Source organism: Haemorhous mexicanus, chromosome 7 (assembly GCF_027477595.1).
Source record: "Haemorhous mexicanus isolate bHaeMex1 chromosome 7, bHaeMex1.pri, whole genome shotgun sequence".
Lineage (NCBI taxonomy): Eukaryota > Metazoa > Chordata > Aves > Passeriformes > Fringillidae > Haemorhous > Haemorhous mexicanus.
The window spans coordinates 12,544,151-12,563,246 of NC_082347.1; the positions used below are offsets into that span (position 1 = coordinate 12,544,151).

General features: G+C 39.5%; 1 protein-coding gene across 1 annotated transcript in view; it reads right to left on the reverse strand.

The window, feature by feature from the left end:
• The window catches only part of REEP3 (receptor accessory protein 3), a 36,773-nt gene extending 17,681 nt beyond the window's left edge, over window positions 1-19,092 (reverse strand). Inside the window, exons 1-2 of the mRNA XM_059851106.1 lie at window positions 18,996-19,092; window positions 2,593-2,665 (exon numbers count right to left, since the gene is read on the reverse strand). Coding sequence (XP_059707089.1) covers window positions 2,593-2,665; window positions 18,996-19,027 — 105 coding nt within the window. The 5' untranslated portion in view covers window positions 19,028-19,092. The remainder of the gene's footprint in view (window positions 1-2,592; window positions 2,666-18,995) is intronic.
• Between the last annotated feature and the right edge of the window lie 4 nt (window positions 19,093-19,096).

The following is a 19,096-nucleotide window of genomic DNA, read 5'->3' on the forward strand; positions in this document are numbered from 1 at the left end:
CTATTCACCCAATCAAAAACAACAGTGGAAGTGGAATTTCTCCTGGACTGCTAGGAGCAGCAAAAAAAGCCCGGCAGAAGGGCACATGAGATGTGCCAGGAGTCCTGCTGAGGACTGGGCAAAGATTCTATAAAACACAAATCATATTCTAGTACAACTAATGCAGTAGGTACCACAAGTATCCTTGACAAATGAACCTGAGTGACTTAGAGGGGTTTTCATACCAGGAAAAAAGAAGAAAAGGACATGAAAAATTGAAGGTCAGATTTCACACTACCCAGAACACTGTCATGTACTTCAAGTAACAGAAGCTTCGACTGAGTTTTATTTTTCATGTTAAAAGGGTGATTACATATTTGTTTCATTGAGGGTTTTTTCCCTAGCATCCAAGCGTTAAGCTCATCTTTGTTGGCTCTCTCCGAAGCACATTCTTTCAGGTCAGGATTTTGAAGCCGGCATTTAAAAGGCTGGTCTGTTCAGACTTATAAACTACATTTCAGATTCTGATTTGAAGGACTTTGGTGCAACACAGTGATAAAAAGGTCTCAGATATCTTAGTCAACTCCATTAAACCAGGGTAATTACAAGAACAAATAATTCTCCTCTACTTTTTAGCACTGAATTCCATAAGTCTTTTAAATTACCATAGTCAGCTCAACACTTTTCCCTCAGAAATAGTCTTTGACCAATTTGCTGCATCATGACCTACACAACAAGTCAAGAAGTCTATTCTTTTTGTTTGGTTGGTTTTTAGTGATGGGAAGTAGTGGCTGAGTAAAATATTTTACTGTTACAAAGCTCTTATCAATTCAGCCACAAACACAGATGGCAGCTGAGCCACACAAAACCCTGGAAAGGAAGTTGTGCTTGGGCCATTATGTGAGTGGCAGCAGACCTATGCCATTTGGAAAGCTGCATTTAAATCCAAACCCTTTTCTGTGAAAAAAAAATGACCCAGCTGGGAAAATGACAGCCATGGATCATCCCTAAGACCTATCTGGACAGTCAGCCCAACCAGCAATGGAGTGATAATTCACTGATGAATCATTGTCATGCCCTGCTAATGAAAAAGTCTGAGATGGCTCTTATTCATCTTGGTCCCATAAATATTTTGTATGTGACTGCAAGTTCTGGGACTGTTCAAAGACCATAGGTTCACACTAAAAGAACTGAAAACATAACTCCAGGCCCTACTAGCAGAGGTCCTGTGTAAGGATGCCCAAGAAAGACAGGTCATGGCTTACTGGACAGCTGAGGTGAGAAGAATATCCCAGCATTTTAAAATATTGCTTCTCTTTTTCTAGAAAACATAGTGCAAGAGGTAGGGATAACCTCCTAAAGTTATTTCCTTTATTTTGGTTGGAAACTGCTATGCCCTACTTAGCCTGTGGATCAGTTTTGAAGGAGCAGGGAGGTAAAGAAGATTATAAATTCCTTGCATTATAGACTTTCCTGACAGAGTAATACAAGCATGAGACAGAGAAAATTCTCCTCTTATTTTTGGTGATTTTTTTCTCCCTGAGTTTAGCTCTGGCAGGCACCAGCTCCATCTCACAAATCAGCTCCAATCAGCTTGTACACAGAAATCAGAATAAGTACAAATATGATGTCCTTTGAGGCCTTGATAGGGTGATCAGACTAAATTAAGACATTCAAGGGGAGGAACAACAGTTACCACATTCTTCAACTACAACCAGGTACAAAGTGGAGACATCACACATGAGACAACAGCCCTAGGTCACAGCTGTGGCTGCCAACTTAAGAGTAACTGATGGCCCTGACCCCACCCTGAGCTGGGAAGCCAAGTTAGGGCCAAGATTCAAGAGAGGTTCCTTGCTGAAATCAAGCCAGGCTGTCTCTTAAAACAGGGAAGTAGCACAGTGATTAAAGCTCCTTGTGACTGCAACTGGTTAACATTCTCATGATTATCTCATTGCTCACACTGACAAGTCAATAATTTAACAGCTTAATTAAAAACTGAAGTAACTATAATTGTGTTTTTCCCCATCTTTCTCTTCTGTCTGTTCTGCTTCTTTTCTCCACACCACCTTAACCAAGTTTTTTCCTTCCCTGGTTACATTTTTTCTCCTCTTTTAGGAAAAACAGAATAACAAGAACTAACCTTTTTTTTTAGGTAGATTTTTGAGTCCCCTACTGAGCTCCATACAATGATATTAAGCTGCTGTTGCTTTTCTAGTGGTCACTGTGAATCACTTTGTAAATACTTATACTTGAGGTGTTGGCAGAATTAGGAAACCTTCATTCTAACCCTGCCTAACAGCGCATTATTTCTTGAACTTTGCTGAAATTGAACCAAGACTTTAAGGTTTACATTAAAAATACTCTTTAAAAAAAATCTACATACAGTATAGTTTTATGCTGGAACATGTTCAACACACTATGTCAAGTATGAGATACCTTAACTTTGGCCCTCCAAACAAAATCAGAGCATTACCACTATTGGGTCACACAAGTGCTGTATCTGACAGTAAGTCAATTCAAGCTTTCACATGATTTACTACACAATGAAAATGTAACAGATCTATATCAGCAGAGGTGTGTAATTAAACAATTAAAAGGAATGAGACTTACATATTCCTTCACATTTTTTGTCTTCACAGCTTTGTATGAGTAGTATGCAGGGTACAGCATCCCAAACACCAGCCTATTGGAAAACAGAAAGAGCCTTCAGGATCTGTTACACAGTATATGACAGAGCAGTGACAATACATCATTAGAACAATGCAGCCAACTTAATATAAAAAATCCTGTTGTCTAGCATTAAAAAAAAAAAAAATCAACCAAAAAAAACCCACCAAAAATCAGTGTTATATGTTCCTTGGAAGAAGTTTCATGATAGGCAAAACAAGAACAACATGAACAGAAAAGGGTAGATGCCCTAAAGACAACAAACTGTTTTGTAAGGCTGTTTCTAATAGATCATGTAAAACCAGTTGTTCTGGTTCTCTTACAAGTAAAACCAGTCCTGCAGCTTGTCCACACCAGAAGATAGTGCTGGCAGTGCTATCACACTTGAAAAGCCTCTGAACCTATCAGTAGTCAATCACAATCATCTACTGTTATCGGATTATCAGAAGTTTATTTCCAAAAGAATTTTAAGACAACACCGACTTAAAAAATTTCATCTCCTTTTGCTAAAACTCTGCAACAGCAATATTTAGAAATGATGGAAAAGTGGGAATTAATGGAATTGATTTTTGTCCCTGTGGAAAACTCTGTTCAGTAACACACCAGCTCTAATGTCTCTCACCTTCCCTTGATCTGGCTGAAATTATAACTATTAAGTATCAGAGATAAGAAAAGCCTTTGTTTATCCTTTAACCCATAAAATAGACTTTAAAAGGGTGGAAAAGAATTGTTCAAAGAGAAGATATAGAAGAGGTTCCTGAACATCATAACCACCAACTGATGACATGCATAATAACCCCACCAGTTACTGGTCATCTAGGCACCTCTCCATAATTCTAAAACAGTACTCCAAAGTTATTTAAATAACTATTAGTAGCCTGCTCATGTAAGTGTCTTGCAATGAAGCATATGAAAGGGAAACAGCTTGAGTCTTTCACCTTACAGATTTTTCAGCTACACTTTTCCACTTACTTTACTGTCAGGTAGCATCACTTCTACAAAGAAAAAAAAACAATGTAATTTTAAATTTAAACAGCAATTTATCCTCTGAACATATCACTCTCAAACTGCTATAAACATGAACAGGGACAAAACAGAATTTTAAGAACACTTCTTCAGAAACAACTGATCTTAAGCAGAAATCTAACTACAGCAAGACTATCATAAAACTAAAGATAACCTCAAGTTAAATAAGAACACTAGCATAAGAAACACAATAAAGGTAGCTAGTTTTTCCCATCTAGAAAAATTTTTTACTCAATATTAGTCAAATCAGGAGTTAAAAAAATACCTATTTTAGTAACCACTTTTTCTTTTAAAGAATTTTTCCGGAAATCACTTTAAAACTACAGAGTGCAGCAGTTAACACCACAATATATCATTATTATATTATTTTATTTTATTATATATACCCCAATATATAATAATTTAGTAGTGTCTTCAATACTGCTGTAAAATGGAAGTATTAGAAAAACTTCTGTTCATTCACTAGAAGTGGGTAGATAGAATGAAAACAAAACATCAGCACATTTAGTCAGTAATAATAGGAACCAGTACCATAAAGTTTTTATCTCCTTACAGCCAGAGCTGACACCGAAAGTGTGCCATGATGCTGCTGCCAACTCTGGCACCATCTTCTGCACTCAGGCAAACTCCTCTGACTTTAGGCTGACTTTAGTTAAACCTACAGGCTAAAAGCCAACTTGTCAACAGTGAACATAGCTGAAGGCCAGCAAATTCCCTTTTACCTTCCATCTATGCATGATGGATCAGTACACTGGCAAAAGAGATCACTGCAGCTGAGGCAGAAACAGCCAGAAGAGGAACAGCAGGGAGCCTGGGCTACACAGATGGCTACAAATGCCCCACATGTTCTAGTCCTTTTCCTCTTCGGATCCACATCTCCAAAGAGCTCAAAGCTGTCAGCAACACCTACTGCTACACATTAGAAGCCCATCCATCTGATATTTCTACAGAAACCATAGAACTACTTTAAGGATGTTCCCAATTATTCTATGGCTTTTCAAATTTAAAAGCTTGAGCGTTATTTTTCCAAGTGTGGTTTGTATTTCACACTGAGCATCAGCACACTGCACGAATGGAGCAGACAAAAACAAAGGCAGTTTCCACAGATGGAAACAGATTTCAGCTGAGTGTGACGTCACTTACTTTATATTATTAGTAGATACATGGATAATCCTGCTTACCAATGTAATTTCACTGCCAGTTGTAAGCCCAGCTATTTCAGGTTTTTAGCTGGACTCAGTAGCTGCCATAGCATTCCATTTTTGGTACAGCCAGCTCCTCTACATTTTGCTCATGTAAAGAGAAATGTTTCTCAAATATTTTAGATAAAAATACAAATAAAAAAGTATCAAAGAGCCTTTAAATCTGAATACAACAATCAATTTGCATATCCATATAGCTGTATTTTTAAAAAATCCAACCTACTGCCTTCATTACCACCTAATCGATGGTCTTACAGTTTTAATACCTTCAAAGTGAATAATTGCTTGAAAGGCTCATTTATGAAGCAAAGCAACCAAGTTTGCATCTGACTGATAACTGAAATATCAGTCATCTGTACACACGTTGCTCTGGCACTGAACTTATTTCACCTGGATAGTAGCAACTCTAAGGCCACAGTTCTAAAAAGTATTAAAAATAAAAGAAACTAAGACACAAATAAAAGCCACTCAAAAGTACTATTTGCATCCAGACTCCTCAAACACTAAGCCATTAACATTAACAACAATGCATTTAAGGGTTCAGTCTGTTCACTTTGCCAAAGTATTGCTCAAAGCATGGAATAGTGTTTGGCACTTTGTTCCCTTTTTGCATTTGGAGGAACGAAAGAATACTCTCTGTTCCTTACCTAACAGTTAAAGCAATCCAGGAAACTCTTTTAGTATGAGGTGCTTTGGAGGCAGCCCCATCCTCTAAATTCCCTTTCCTTAAAAATTTTGTAATAGAGATGACACCCACTGGTCCAATCAAAGGCTGAGGATCTCCACAGATTGATACAGAGCCAAACACTGTGTGCATCTACAGGAGGAATAAGTAGCTATACCCTTGGGTGGCAGGCTGGAGAATAAAAGAATCCTCCATGCCTCCACGAAACCACAGACCTGAATAAAAAGGCCTGATCAACTGCCTTGCTTTGCTGACCATGCCCAGTTCCCCTTCTCAACACCAAGTGTTTCCCAGTTACATTAGGAGTGGCTTCCACCGCTGTCATAAACACACACAAGTTTTTTCTAAGAGCTGGTCAGACAACATGGAAATACCAGAAGTAGTGTGGATGACACTGTACTATCTAGGTCTGGTGCTGGTAATACAATTTTAGTACTGGATGAACTACAATTACTATTCCACATATGGTTAGCAAGTTTAGCCTAAGCAAGATTTCATTTAAAAGGAAGTTTGCTAATGAAAACTAAATAGCAGAATAAAAATCTAAAGAACAATGCTTGAATCTTTGGCTGGCTGATCTTGGCTGTAAAAAAGGCAAACAGAGCCATATGCCTTACTAATGGGATTTCAATCAGCACACACTGGAAAAGCAGAAGCATTTTTGCTCAGACTGTATACTGCCCTTATACTTCCAAGCCACTCCCATCAAAGATCAGCAGTTTGGACTTTGCTCTCCTTTTGTTTTGGCTACCAAGTGATGAGGCTACAGTTATGGATTAAGTTTTGCGTGCTGCGCACCTCTGTGGCACTCTCAAGCTCGAAATAAGGCATAAGGAGAACATGAAAGAATCCTCTTCACAGGGAAAAGCCAAAAACCCTGCATGTACTGGGTTGATCCAACACCAGGTGGACACCAAAACCATTTTGTCACTTCCCCCCTCAGCTGGGCAGGGGAGAGAACATACAATGAAAAGATCATAGGCTGTGAGGACAGATAAAGACAGTTACTGTCATGGGCAATTGCCAACCCAGTCTGGGTATTTTGATTGTTAATCTGTTACCAATCAAATCAGAGTAGAAAAAAGAGAAATAAGAGTAAAACCTTGACACACAAACCCAATACACTGCCAAAAAAGCAAGACTCTCAAATCATGCCTTACCCCTCCCCCTGAGTGTTACAGCTAGGTAGTGACTTCTAGACTAAGTCAGCTACCAGCTATGGTTCACAAACAAAAGCTTGCCCTGGCATTTTTGTCCTGAATGTTTCTGAACAAAACTACACAAAACAAAGTCATTCTGTCCAGCACATGACAGAATTTAGTTCCATTTTGCTATTCAGATACACAATACTAACCATACAATCTACAGTAAAACACTACATATTCTAGTAACTACAAAAACTACACTTTGCTCAAAATGCTAGTCTGCTATGGGGACAGGGGAGCATGAGGATCAGCTCCTGAACCCCTCCAGAAATTGTATCCTACTTTTTTTCCAACCCCCCTGGCTTTGGGCAAGGAGCAGGGAAAAATCACGTAAATCCTATTAAAAGAGCATGTCTGCCAACAGTAGTGAACTTGAAATTCAGCAACTTCTTTAGCAGACTGCAGTTACCAAAATGCAGGAATGCAATCAGAAACAGGTCTGTTAAAATCTTCACAGCATTCTTATGAGCAGAATATAAAAGCCAGAGAACAAAAATGCCTTAACAGTTAAAGAATATACCCAGAAGCACTGACAGATCTGAATAAAGCACATTCTTGAACAGAGCAAGGCAGCTATTAACTTTCCAACTTAGAAAGCTGGAATTCTCCAAAGCAACTGCCAGATTCTTCCTAAGCACAGTATAACTAATAGTAAGGCAATTACTAAAAGCAGTCAGAAACCACCCTAGAATTTTGACAGGAAAAGTGACATCCCTACTGATTCCTCTAAAATGTGGGACTTTTCTATGTCAGGAACTTTTATTTAATGGGTCCCAAGTATAACAACTGCAAGCAGTCTGATAGGAGAATTAAGCCTTTTTTCCAATGCAGACCTCTAGGCTCCATTACAAGTACCCTATCTACTCATGTTTATGGACTAATTATTATTATCTGGCACCTTTTGCCAGATAACTCTTCAAGTTGTCTCAACATGGAGATATCCCTGTCTGAACCTTGAAAGAAGTCTAAAAAGAGCACAACAACAACAACAACAAGAAAAAAAAAAGGAAAAAAAAAAAAGAAAAAAGAAAGAAAAAATTCTCTTCTGTAAGGGATGTTCTGCACTGGAGTATCTAGAGTATGTGTGCAAGTGCTGATGTGCTTATGGGCTCCAATAGCCCCTTCAGAGGGGCCTGTGGTAGTCTGGAACAAGGGACGGCTAAAAAACAATTCCTGAAGCAAAATCCAGGCTACCCTCTCTAATGAGTCAGCCTGCAAACTCTTTCACATGGTCAAGTTGCATCAGTGTTTTAACATAGTTCTCCCAGTCACCCTTTCATGAGTTGACAGGGCATTACTGGTACACAAAACCTGTGAATCAACTCATCTCCTGTTCACATATAGATCCTGTACAGTGCAGAAGTACTTGGGGAGAAGCTATTTGCAAATCATTCTAACTCAATCTGCACCTGTGCCTGGAGATAGTGCCCAAAACTTGTGTCCACAACTGAGCAGTGTTTCTTGTGCTCCTGGATAGCCTAGGTATATTTTAACAGAAGGGCATAAGTCTGGAGATACCATCACCATGTCATAAAAAACCAACAAAAAACCCCACCAGATAACAAATCCTGCTCAAAACACAGTCAAAAGGCCCAACAAACGCAGCTGTACAGAAAATTCCAAAAAGCTAGTACTGGAAGGCAGATAGAAATTGTTATAAAACCCTTAGTCACTTCTCTGCATGCTCACCTATTCACCTCTTGCTTTTATGATACATGTTTGACTCCTGCTGTAAGAGCGTCCTGCCCATCCCAGCACTCCTTCCTGTTTACAGCCTTCCAGGGCTCTCCACGGGCAGGGCACTCAGCTGAGCTCACACCTTCCAAGCACTCACACCAGGAACTGCCACCAGACCATCTGCAGCACTTCCTCGAGATAAAGAGCAAACATTGAATGCCTTCAAACACAGAACAACCCTTGTTAGAGAACTTAAATCTCCCACCTAGCTCTTACCTCAAACTCAATAGCAAAACTTCATCCCTGCTGGACAAGTATTCATTTTCAAAGCTGCTCACAGTTAAATCTCAAGCAAGTGATTTCCTTCAAATACATGAAATCATCTCTGATTTCTCTGTTGCTAGACTTTTTACCACTGGAAGCAAAGTATTTGTGGCCCCATGTCAGCCAGGTGTGGTATCAGGCAGGAGCACAACTGAACACTGAGAAATAGCCAACAATTAGGTACAATTGCAGGGACCTCTCACACAGCTCTTAAGACAGCCTTGCACATGACTTTGATCAAAGAAAAAGATGTGTCCTTGTACTGAACTGTGCTTTTCTTCCAATGATCAGCAAGGACTGACAGCTGGATTAAGGATGTCAGAAGAAAAACTGACTGATTTGCTATTTTTCATTCTTTAAAGAACATCAAACCAAGCCTAGTTTTCAGCAGATAATTTCTATTTTCATTTAGTATACGCATGAATAAACTTATTTCATAAAGCAGCTGAACAAGGTAAAAAAAATGGTAGTCTTAATTGTAAGTTTAAAGATGAAAGCTGATACCTACATGCATGTTCAAAGAAACTGTCACATTAAAAGTTTACCTAATAAAGGTAATTGACAGATGACAGAGAAACACATTTATGAGCTCCCTTGCTTTGGAAAAAGTTCTTTACACTCACTGCTCTTGGAGGTACTACAACCTACACATGCAGTTTTCATGAGCAACATGATCCTCTCCATTTAGGATGCTTCTGAGAGCTCCTAAAAGACATGGGTAATTTAATGCAGATGATGTGCTGAACAAGATTAACAGGAACATTACAGATCTAGAATGAGGCGTTTCACTTTGTTATGAGGTTTAAAGTTACAAATACACTTGGTAGTTTCTTGGCTTCCATAAATTTAATTTTAAAAACTACCTGCTCTCTTATTTATACTACTTAGTTTTGTGCCTAGTGTCTCCAAAATTATGCTGGAAGCTTCTACAAATTTTTAGGTCTTTATTTCTGTGGAAGAACATGACATCATATCAAGGAGAAGAATCCAGAAGACACCTTAGAACACCTTCCATTGCAATCTATATAGTATATTGGAAAATTGTTCATTACAGTAATTTCACTAACTTTGTGTCAAGCCAGCAGCCACTTCTTCTCAAAGGTTTCTCTGCTCTGTGCCACAGCAAATTTTGAAACAAGGAAAGTTAGATGGATGTTTGGAGAACCAAAGCCAGCATAAAGAAAACAAAGCAAAGACTCATCTTGGCACTGCCAAGTCCTGCACATTTTTAAACATGTTTAACAGTCTTAAAGCTTCAGCTCTTGGAAGCCTCAGAGGTCTCAGTCCTGGTGAAACGACCAGGTAACAATCAGATTTGCATACAAAGATAATATTTTATCAAGCACGGAATTGGAACAGGAGCAGTACTGCAGCACAGCTGAAGAGTAGTAATACTAATTAAGTGACAGAAGTCCTGCAGGTGACAGAAAACACAAAAAAACTTTGCCAAAAATACATGAACACCACATCCCTAGAATAAAAGCCAAAAAAGCCCAGCAGAATACATTCTCATTACAGCAAGTATACTTAATTTTTAAAGCAGCCTCACTCATTTAATGTATGCAAGTCCCAAGACAAGATAACTCAGTGCTTTACGTGGCACTCATCTCTTTCACTGCTGTGGGGAAAAAAAAATTGGTTGCCCAAAAGGATCCAAGGCCAGCTTTTTATTTATTAAAGTCAATTCGGGCATATTTACCCTGAGTTATATTAGCTTCAATCAAGCTATAGAAGTCACAATGGAAAGTCAATGTATAGACATACTATAGACATAAGTCTCAACTGCAGGAGATGGGGACAAATTCTTTGCAATAAAGTGTTTTAAGTAGATTTTCTCTAATGTCTCAGCAACTGCCTGAGGAGAAAGTTTCCTGATGTACCCAATGCTTGAACTGTAGGTTCAGGAATACAGTACTTTAATATTATCTTCAATATTAGAGGAAACTGAGTTTAGATTCTCTCAAGACTCTGAAGTCATACCCATTCTCAACTATTTTTCAAATCTAAAGCTTTATTCAGCTTGGACAAGTGGCTTCAAAGCCAGCTACTCCACTGGAGTTCCTCTTCCAGGCTTGGCCATCACTTATGGCCTAGGCTTATTCCCTCTAACACCTTCAAATGCCATAGTCAAAAAATGGATTTCCACTTGGATTCTTACCCTTTCAACTTTGGTTTTCACCCTACATTAAGTCTGATAGAGACTTGAGCTAATTTCACAAGTTAAAATCCACAGTAATTGTTTGCTGCTTTAAGAGTATCTTTATTTTTGGAAATATTAATCAACATCAAAATAATTGGCCATAGGGAAATAGCATTTAAAATAGGAGTGGTTCCAAATAAACCTTACTTCTGCTTATTCCAAGGGAAACCACATTTTAGTTTTGAGCTGTCTGTTAGTGTAAGGCAAACCACACTGCATGTAACCACCCATTCATATGGGTTGCATTTATAAAAAAAGGTCACTATAGGTCATTATGGATTATTAATCTGCCCAGGTGGCTCTAGAGAGAAAAGTGAAGTTCATAACCCAAAGGCTCAGAAAGGTCATTACACATTCTTGCACCCAAGGGTGTCATCAGAGACCAGCCTCAATGTCCTGCCTCTCCCAAAAATGCTACAAAAATACCACAATCTGAGCAAAGTGGTAAGTGAAACCATATAACACTAACTCCTGAAGTAAAAGTAAGCATGTCTTATCTCTACCCCAGATGGCTGGTGGTTTTGTTTTTAATCATCCAAAGTTACACACATTTTATTTTTTTGCCGTAAGGTCCTTGATTTTCAAACAATCCTGTTAATCTTATAACCCAGAAATGTATTTCTGAAGCCTCTTAGAGCATTCAAAGAACAAACCTTTCCATTGTACATAGGAAAAGGTTTCTATGAACTTTGTCTTTGGCAGATACTGTTGAGGCAGCATCTGGACTTGCCATTCCCAAGTAACGTGTTTCCTCAATTATACCTGGTACATAGAGAACTCTGAAGATTCTGTTAGACACCAAGTTCAGGCTGACAAGCAGAATCTCCACCAGCCTTATTCATGCAGTTCTTTTAGTAACAAAAATAGAATGCTACAAGATCTTAATTTCCTCCCTTTTGAACCCAAATAATTTATGGGGGGTTTTTTTAGACTTACGCATTAATTAGTTTGAGGGTTAGGTTTGAGGGTTTGCTCTCAGAAACAAATAAAGCACACTGAGCTGATTAACAAAAAGAATTTCTGAGAGAAGAATTCTGTTAACACAATTATGTTTCACTGGTTATATGTAAATGGGCTAAGAAACCAGAAGATACAAAAGAAACGTGTGCCTTTTCAGAAATGGTATTTTCCAAATGCAAATGTAAGATAATTTGCCCAATTCATATTATCCTCTTTATACAAATGTAGATTTCATTTTGTCTCAACCATTCAAGGGTAACTTTTAGACAAGAAAAACTACCCTTCCAAGTTCTATAAGTAGAATAGTAAAACCAACACTGCTGACATTGCAACTACAGCAAATTAATGACTGCCAAAGCAGTCATGTAAAACATATATTTTATGTTTCTGTGGATATAGTGTCTTCCAAGTGAACCATAAGCTGTTCACTGCTGGAAATTTTGAATAGGTCAGCTTCTAAAACATTCTAATACTAAATACATTGCAACTGAGTAATCCTAGATGTACCTTTAGACATCTATAAAGGCAATGATGCATTCTAGAACAAAATCCTAATCTGGGGGGAAAAAAACATATTAGCAGACAGAAGTGAATAATGACAGCACAAAGCCAAATAATACTTCTTTGGAGGTTTTATATTAGTTTAAGGTAATGTTACCATACTTAAAAACTAATCAGGATATCTTTAAGCTAGTGACCATCTTCCTGACTCTCCACAGTTTTGATCAATGAGTTACAAAACAGGGTGGGGGGAGGAAATAACAAAACCAGACAGTGGTAGGAAGGCACAAGCACAAACTGTTTTCTGATTTTCCCGTTTGAGCACTGAAAGTTCCAACAGCTTTAACACAAAAAAGTACAGCATTATGTCAGGCTTCTCATATCAGGAAAAATTCTGCTTGGGAAATCCTTGCACTTAAAGCCAGATTGCAGGCTTTTGAAATAAACTGCACCTAGTTTTCAACATCAAACACAAGTTCCAACTGTCTTCAGGATGCATGAGTAATGTTCCAAAGATGATAAACACAGGGCAAACATTCATCTATTTAAACCCACCTCCATGTTGGTGCTTGCAGACTGCTAGGAAACACAAGACAAATAGAAGTAACGCCCTACTATTTTGTCAGTGATAAACTGAGCAGCAAAGCAACAGAGATGGCTGACAAGAAACTCAGTGCAGAGATAGCCTCTGTGGGGTGTTTTATTTCCCTCGTATAAAAACACCATCTTGTCAGATTGGTTGTCCTGTGCCACTGAGGCCAGTCGTGTTTGAAGTCATACTGGTCAGCAAAAAACTTGCAATCACCTTTTCTGCCTAGACCCTACACACCTCATCTCATTTGTCCTGGAGTAAACTGTTATGATCTAGTCTGGCAGGTCTTGCCAACAGAGGGATTGTACTGTTGGCAGATATAATATTTTCTTCTATATAAACCTAGTACTTTCACAGGTTTCAAAATTTTGGAATTTCAAAAGCAGAATAAAGAAGACCTATAAAAAGCCCAGAGAAATCTCCTTTGCACATGGAACACTGGAACAGAGGACTTTGCCAGACATGTTTTAACACACATTTTGAAGATTATTTCTATAAAATATTAAAATTATTGAGTCAAAGCAACTTTTTTTTTTAAATCAGAATTTGTCTCAGGATCTTCCTCAGCCTTACACAAGCATATAGGGAGCTGCCTCTATGTACAAACCCAGGAAAGACAAGCTGTTCTGTCCAGGCTGCAGAAGTACTTAATAGCCTACAATGTGCTGGCTCAAAGAAGACATTGGTTTGTGGAACACTGCAAGAGTAGAGGTTTTTTGTTTTAATTAGAAACATCCTTTTGGGCCAGATCATGCAGTTCTTGGTATTTCTTTATCTACAATGCAGAGGACACACATGTGGGGTTCAGCACATTTTGTAACACAGTACATGCCAAGACCATGAAGTAAGAATGTCAGACTCCACAGGATACCTCTAGATGTGCTCCATCTGTTTTGAGCAAGCTTCAGTCCAGCTGCCTGCCACAGCCTGGGCACACTGAGCACGCATGCTCTGCACTCCCACCATCCTGTAAACATGGCAGAGAAAAGAGCAGCTGGGCTGCAGAGCAAATGCTGATTTAAGGCAAGGTGTGCCCGACACGCAGTAGGGACACTTCTTTCTTACATGTTGTCAGAGACAGAAATTTTGCATTGTACTAACTCAAGAGGTGTTAAAAGTCATATACAGATGAGCAGAAACTTCTCATTGTATATATTAGGATTACCTCACTGAGAAGCTGAACTATTGGAGAGAAGAGTTCTGATGATTTCACTGCTTAATTATGTAAATGATTTTAAACTTTCACACAGTCAAGACAATACACTTAATCCCTAGACTTACATATGCTTACAGATTTCAACCCATGAAACTGAAAACCCTTTAAAAAATCTGACACCTTGTTTGATTAGAACAGCTGCACTGTCATTACTGGAAACAGATTCATAAGAAGAAAGAATAAGCAGCAATGTGAAAGCAAAAAATGCAGTTTCAGAGCACGCTTTAACCAAACCCTAAAGCCTAAAATAATGCTGGTTTTGTCCTGCAACCTTTCATTCTCAATACAGCACTTACCTAGCAACTACACAACAGCAGCGTGAGCTGGTGCAGTTCATTGCAACTAACAAAAGATTAACTTCTATCAACGCTAATTTTCATTCTAGTTGACAAAACACAGTGGTCACAGAGTCTGGATCATGTGGAAAGCGAATGAGGAGAGGATGAAGGACAGGATAGCCCCTCCCAGAACAAGGGCAGTGAGATCTATTTAGCATGAAATGCCAAGAATAACTGATCACAGTCACTGATTCATTCCAGTTCTGTGATGAGACAGACATTGCAGCACATCTCACTCATGCTATGACAGCAACTCCTTTTCCCCCACAGATGCAGCAGCAATTTATAGGCCTTTAAACTGAAGAAAACTGTCAGAAATTCAGCATCCAACAGCAGTCAACTCCTTCACACTTCAGCTGCAACCACTGTGCCAGAAAAAAGGCTATAAAAAGTCAAAGAAACTCTCCCACAAATGGCTCTTCTGCCTTGAAGATCAGGCTATTAAGCTGTAGCTATTCCTTCCAGACACTTGGTGTTCTTGTTACTTGATTCTATCCCATGAGCTGTGATCTCTTCAAGACGTGTGACAGCATGTTGATTAGCACACAAGAGAGTAAATATTATTGCAGTTTATGCTTTTAATTAAAAAATAATTGTATTCCAAGAACAAGACACGATCTAGGTTTACAGTCAAAGCATACACAGGTACATGAAACATGATCTACATGCTAAGCCAGGTATTCCTGACAACAATTCAATCAACACAGAAGCTATGGCTTCAGCCACCCATTCGCAGATATACAGTAATTCTAGGGGCAGCTGGACACCTAGAAATGTCAAACAACAACAGAAGCAACAAAAGTAGAGTAAGATAATGCCTTGGAAACTACCATTAAAGAAACAGCTCCATTGTGTAAAGCAGCAAAAGCTGAAAGAGACTAATACACTACCTAGTTTCAGGTCACCTCCAGTGTCCCCTAGACAGTCTTTGTCCAGCTTAAAGTATTTAGTTATAATCTAATATCAGATTCAAGGAATACTTGCAAGGCTCTAAACTGAGGGTGGGAAAGAGAGACATAAATACAAGCAAACAGAAAGCTACTACTAGTACTCAAGACAATCCTTCTGTGGAGCACTGCAACTTTTCCTTCCAACATTCATGGATGCTGACCTACTTAACTGGAAACAAACCATGTACTTAAACATGAAGAGAGAGAGTGTGCTGCAAAGCAACACAGATGGGGGAACTTTCATTTTTAAGTGAGGAGGGAAAAAAGTTAACAGATTACAGCAGACAGTCTGCTTTAACAGATTGCAAGAACAAAATGGCCATCTACTTTGTATTTAGGATGCTTTCACATCTTTGCTTGGCACAAGAGGATGGTCTGATCTCATCCATACCAGGCTGTGACTGACAAGTATTCAGTGTGTTTACTATTAAATACTGTCTCAGCAACTGATGTGTACCCAATCACTCAGACCTTACAAATGAGAAGAATGAGCAATCCAAGTGGATGAAAAGTCAGGCACAAGCTCTATTTGAAGTTAACAAGATGGGCAGTCACAAATTTAAAAAATTATTTCCACCATCAAAAACTGAGAACAAGATGTGCCACTCTGACATGGTTTCTGAGACTCTGAATGAAACAATTTATCTTATTGTTGCTCTTGTTATGTGAAAAAAAAAAAAAAGAAAAACCCTGCAGTAAACATTCCAAAAATTGTTGCAACAGCCAGTGTGCTTTAGAAATAATGAGCTATACGTACTACAACAGCACCCAACTGACACAAAATTTGAAAATGGCAAGATGTTTCAATTATGCACTTCAAGTCCTGCTTCTTGACATAAAGGTATGCAATTAGTACAAGGTATTTCACAAGTTTAAATACTTAAGAATAATAGCACTGATAGAGCAAAGGGAAAAGATTTCATTAAAACCAAGTTCTGCTGAAGATTATTACGTGGAACAGTGAATTTGAACCACTCCCTGTTTCCTGTGCATGACTCCTCAAGACAATTCACATGCAATTAAGAATTCAAATTCCCTACTAGCTCCATTCCCTAGTTCCTTAAAGCGTTAACCAAAGTATTTTAGTGGAGTTAATGAATTCCAAATTGCAAAGTCTCAAATTGAATCAGAAGGCAGTTTGCTTGGGACACACAAGTCAGGACAAGTCCACCACGTCAGAAGTCAGCAGAGGGCACTATGACATACCTACAAATTAATATTTTGCTGCTCTTTTGGCCCTGAAACATAGGAGGTCAGTCAAGAGTGGAGAACTCTGCCACAGACAGAAAAACTGCTGCTCCTTTCCATCACCAGTCAAGATGACAGGCTGCTATGGACTTATGCACCAGGAAGTCACCACACCAGAATCCAAATGCTACATAAGAAAGAGGCTCAGGTCTTCACAGCTACACAGTATTTAAAAATCTGTTTCTTATGGCTTCTATGGGAAAGATAGGACACACCTTAAAAACTCCTAATGCACAATTCAGAGACTCAAAGTCATTGAAATAGGTACATCTGGGAAGAGACCAGAGGAAAACAGATCAAAAAAGGAAGATAATGGACATTGAGAAAACAGGACAGGAGCATTCTCAAGACTATTGAAATTGATGACCTCTCATATCATACCACATCTACTTCTGTGCCACTTCTCACCTTCTATTTCCACAAGAATTTTGCTTTATTAGCAAAGTTAAGCAATAGTCTCAAAGCTGTCCAAGTTCTCATTGAACACTTTCACCTTCCTGAGAAATTAAACACTGGCAAACTATTTAAATCCCACATCTAGGAAACAAGGACACAAGAAAGTGGAAAGGATTTATAAATAATATTTAGAACTCCCTTTTTAGCAAAAATAATTAGGACACGCAGATGAGTGACCAATGGCAACAAGGAAACCAAACTCCACAGAACTGCACAGTACATTATCCTTTACTGCCTTTTGCAATAAATCTGTGGAGAACAGTAGCTGTTCTCTTCACTCCCTGTGCTATAGGGTTAGGCTCATGGAGGACTTTAACTTATGCAAATACAACCCTTAGGAATTCAGGGGGAAAAACCCAACTAACTACAGAAGAATCTGGTCACCAGAAATGAAGGACTCAGCATTGCTGCCGTCTCCCTTGAAACCAACACAGTCTAAGTAGTTAAAATAAGAATTCTCTGGCTGGTGCTCTTATGTAACAAAGCAGAAACAGGTTGAGCAGCTCCATCTGATGTACAGAAAGCAAGAGTATGCCTCTTGCCTCTAGCACCGTGTAAAGCCTATGGGAAGACCACACCGCTGAAATGCACCAACAGCAATTCCTCCCACAGACTCTCTTCCAAACCTCTGTCGTCCTTTGCCAATTCTGGAACGTGATGTTCTACTTTGCAAGTTGCAATTATGTGACAAGTCTCAGGAACGGCAGGAAGAGGGAGGACTGCTACTTATCTAGGTGGTTGGACTGCAGCAGGAAAATATACGTGGCAGTATGAGAAAGTGGGAGAAAACTTGACAAAGTTTTCAGAGGAAATTACACCAGACAGCTTAAGGGGGATACCTGTCACCAACAAAACAGGACAATCCTATTATGCCCTGCTGTGGGTCACACACTCCTGCTACATACTTTATGCTAATTCGGATGTTTGTTGGACTGCTTTGTGAGCAGATTCACTTTATTTGCCTAGCAAAAACTCACACACAGCAAATCTCAGATCAAATGACCCAATAAGCACTGGGGACCCCAGAGTCACTATCCTTGCTATCCAGTAAGGAGCATGAGGAAGACTCTACTACCCAAATATTACTCAGCCTTTATGAGGGACTATAATTCAAATGAACACAATAACTCATCAGTTTCAGGAAGGAACAGTACAACACCTATGAAAAAAATCAGAGGTGTCACTGCAGTTTACTCTTTCTCAAATAGAAATTAAACAACAGGTAACATGAAGCTTCTCGCCTAAGAAAGTTTGCCTCTTTGGCTTTCAAAAACTCGAGTTTATGAAGTGCAGTACACAACATTGTCAATCTATCTCTTCAGCTGATAAGCTACACTCAGCACAGACCGCCATCTCACACTCGCAAGCATTCTTCTCGTCCTCTCAACTCTGCTATAAGCTAAAAAGGAAAAGTTACGAGATTTTATAGGTTACTTTGGATCAATTTACAAGCAACGGTGGCAATTTGTGCGTGACAGGCACAAGCAGCGCGAGTTGGCTGGCTCCGCAGCCCCGGGAAATGTGCACTAAAAGCAGGAGACACACATTATGGGTAACCACAATTCCAATGCAGGTCTTGCGGGAGTTTCTGGGAGCACAAGGACTCTGAGGGACACGGAGCCCCAAGGGGAGAGGGGAGCGCAGAGCACCCGGCTCAGGAGGTTGAGGGAAGGAGAAAAGGGACGCCGCCCCTTGCCCGCCGCTCATCGGGACCATCTCCGCCCCGGGAAATAAGCCTCCTCCCGCAGCCCCAGGCCGGCACTCACACGACCGCTCGGGAGATCATCCAGGACACCATCGCGGCGGCGGCAGCGACGCGTCCCCTCCGCCGGCCGGGCCGCAATGGCCGCAGCGCTGCCGCGCCCCG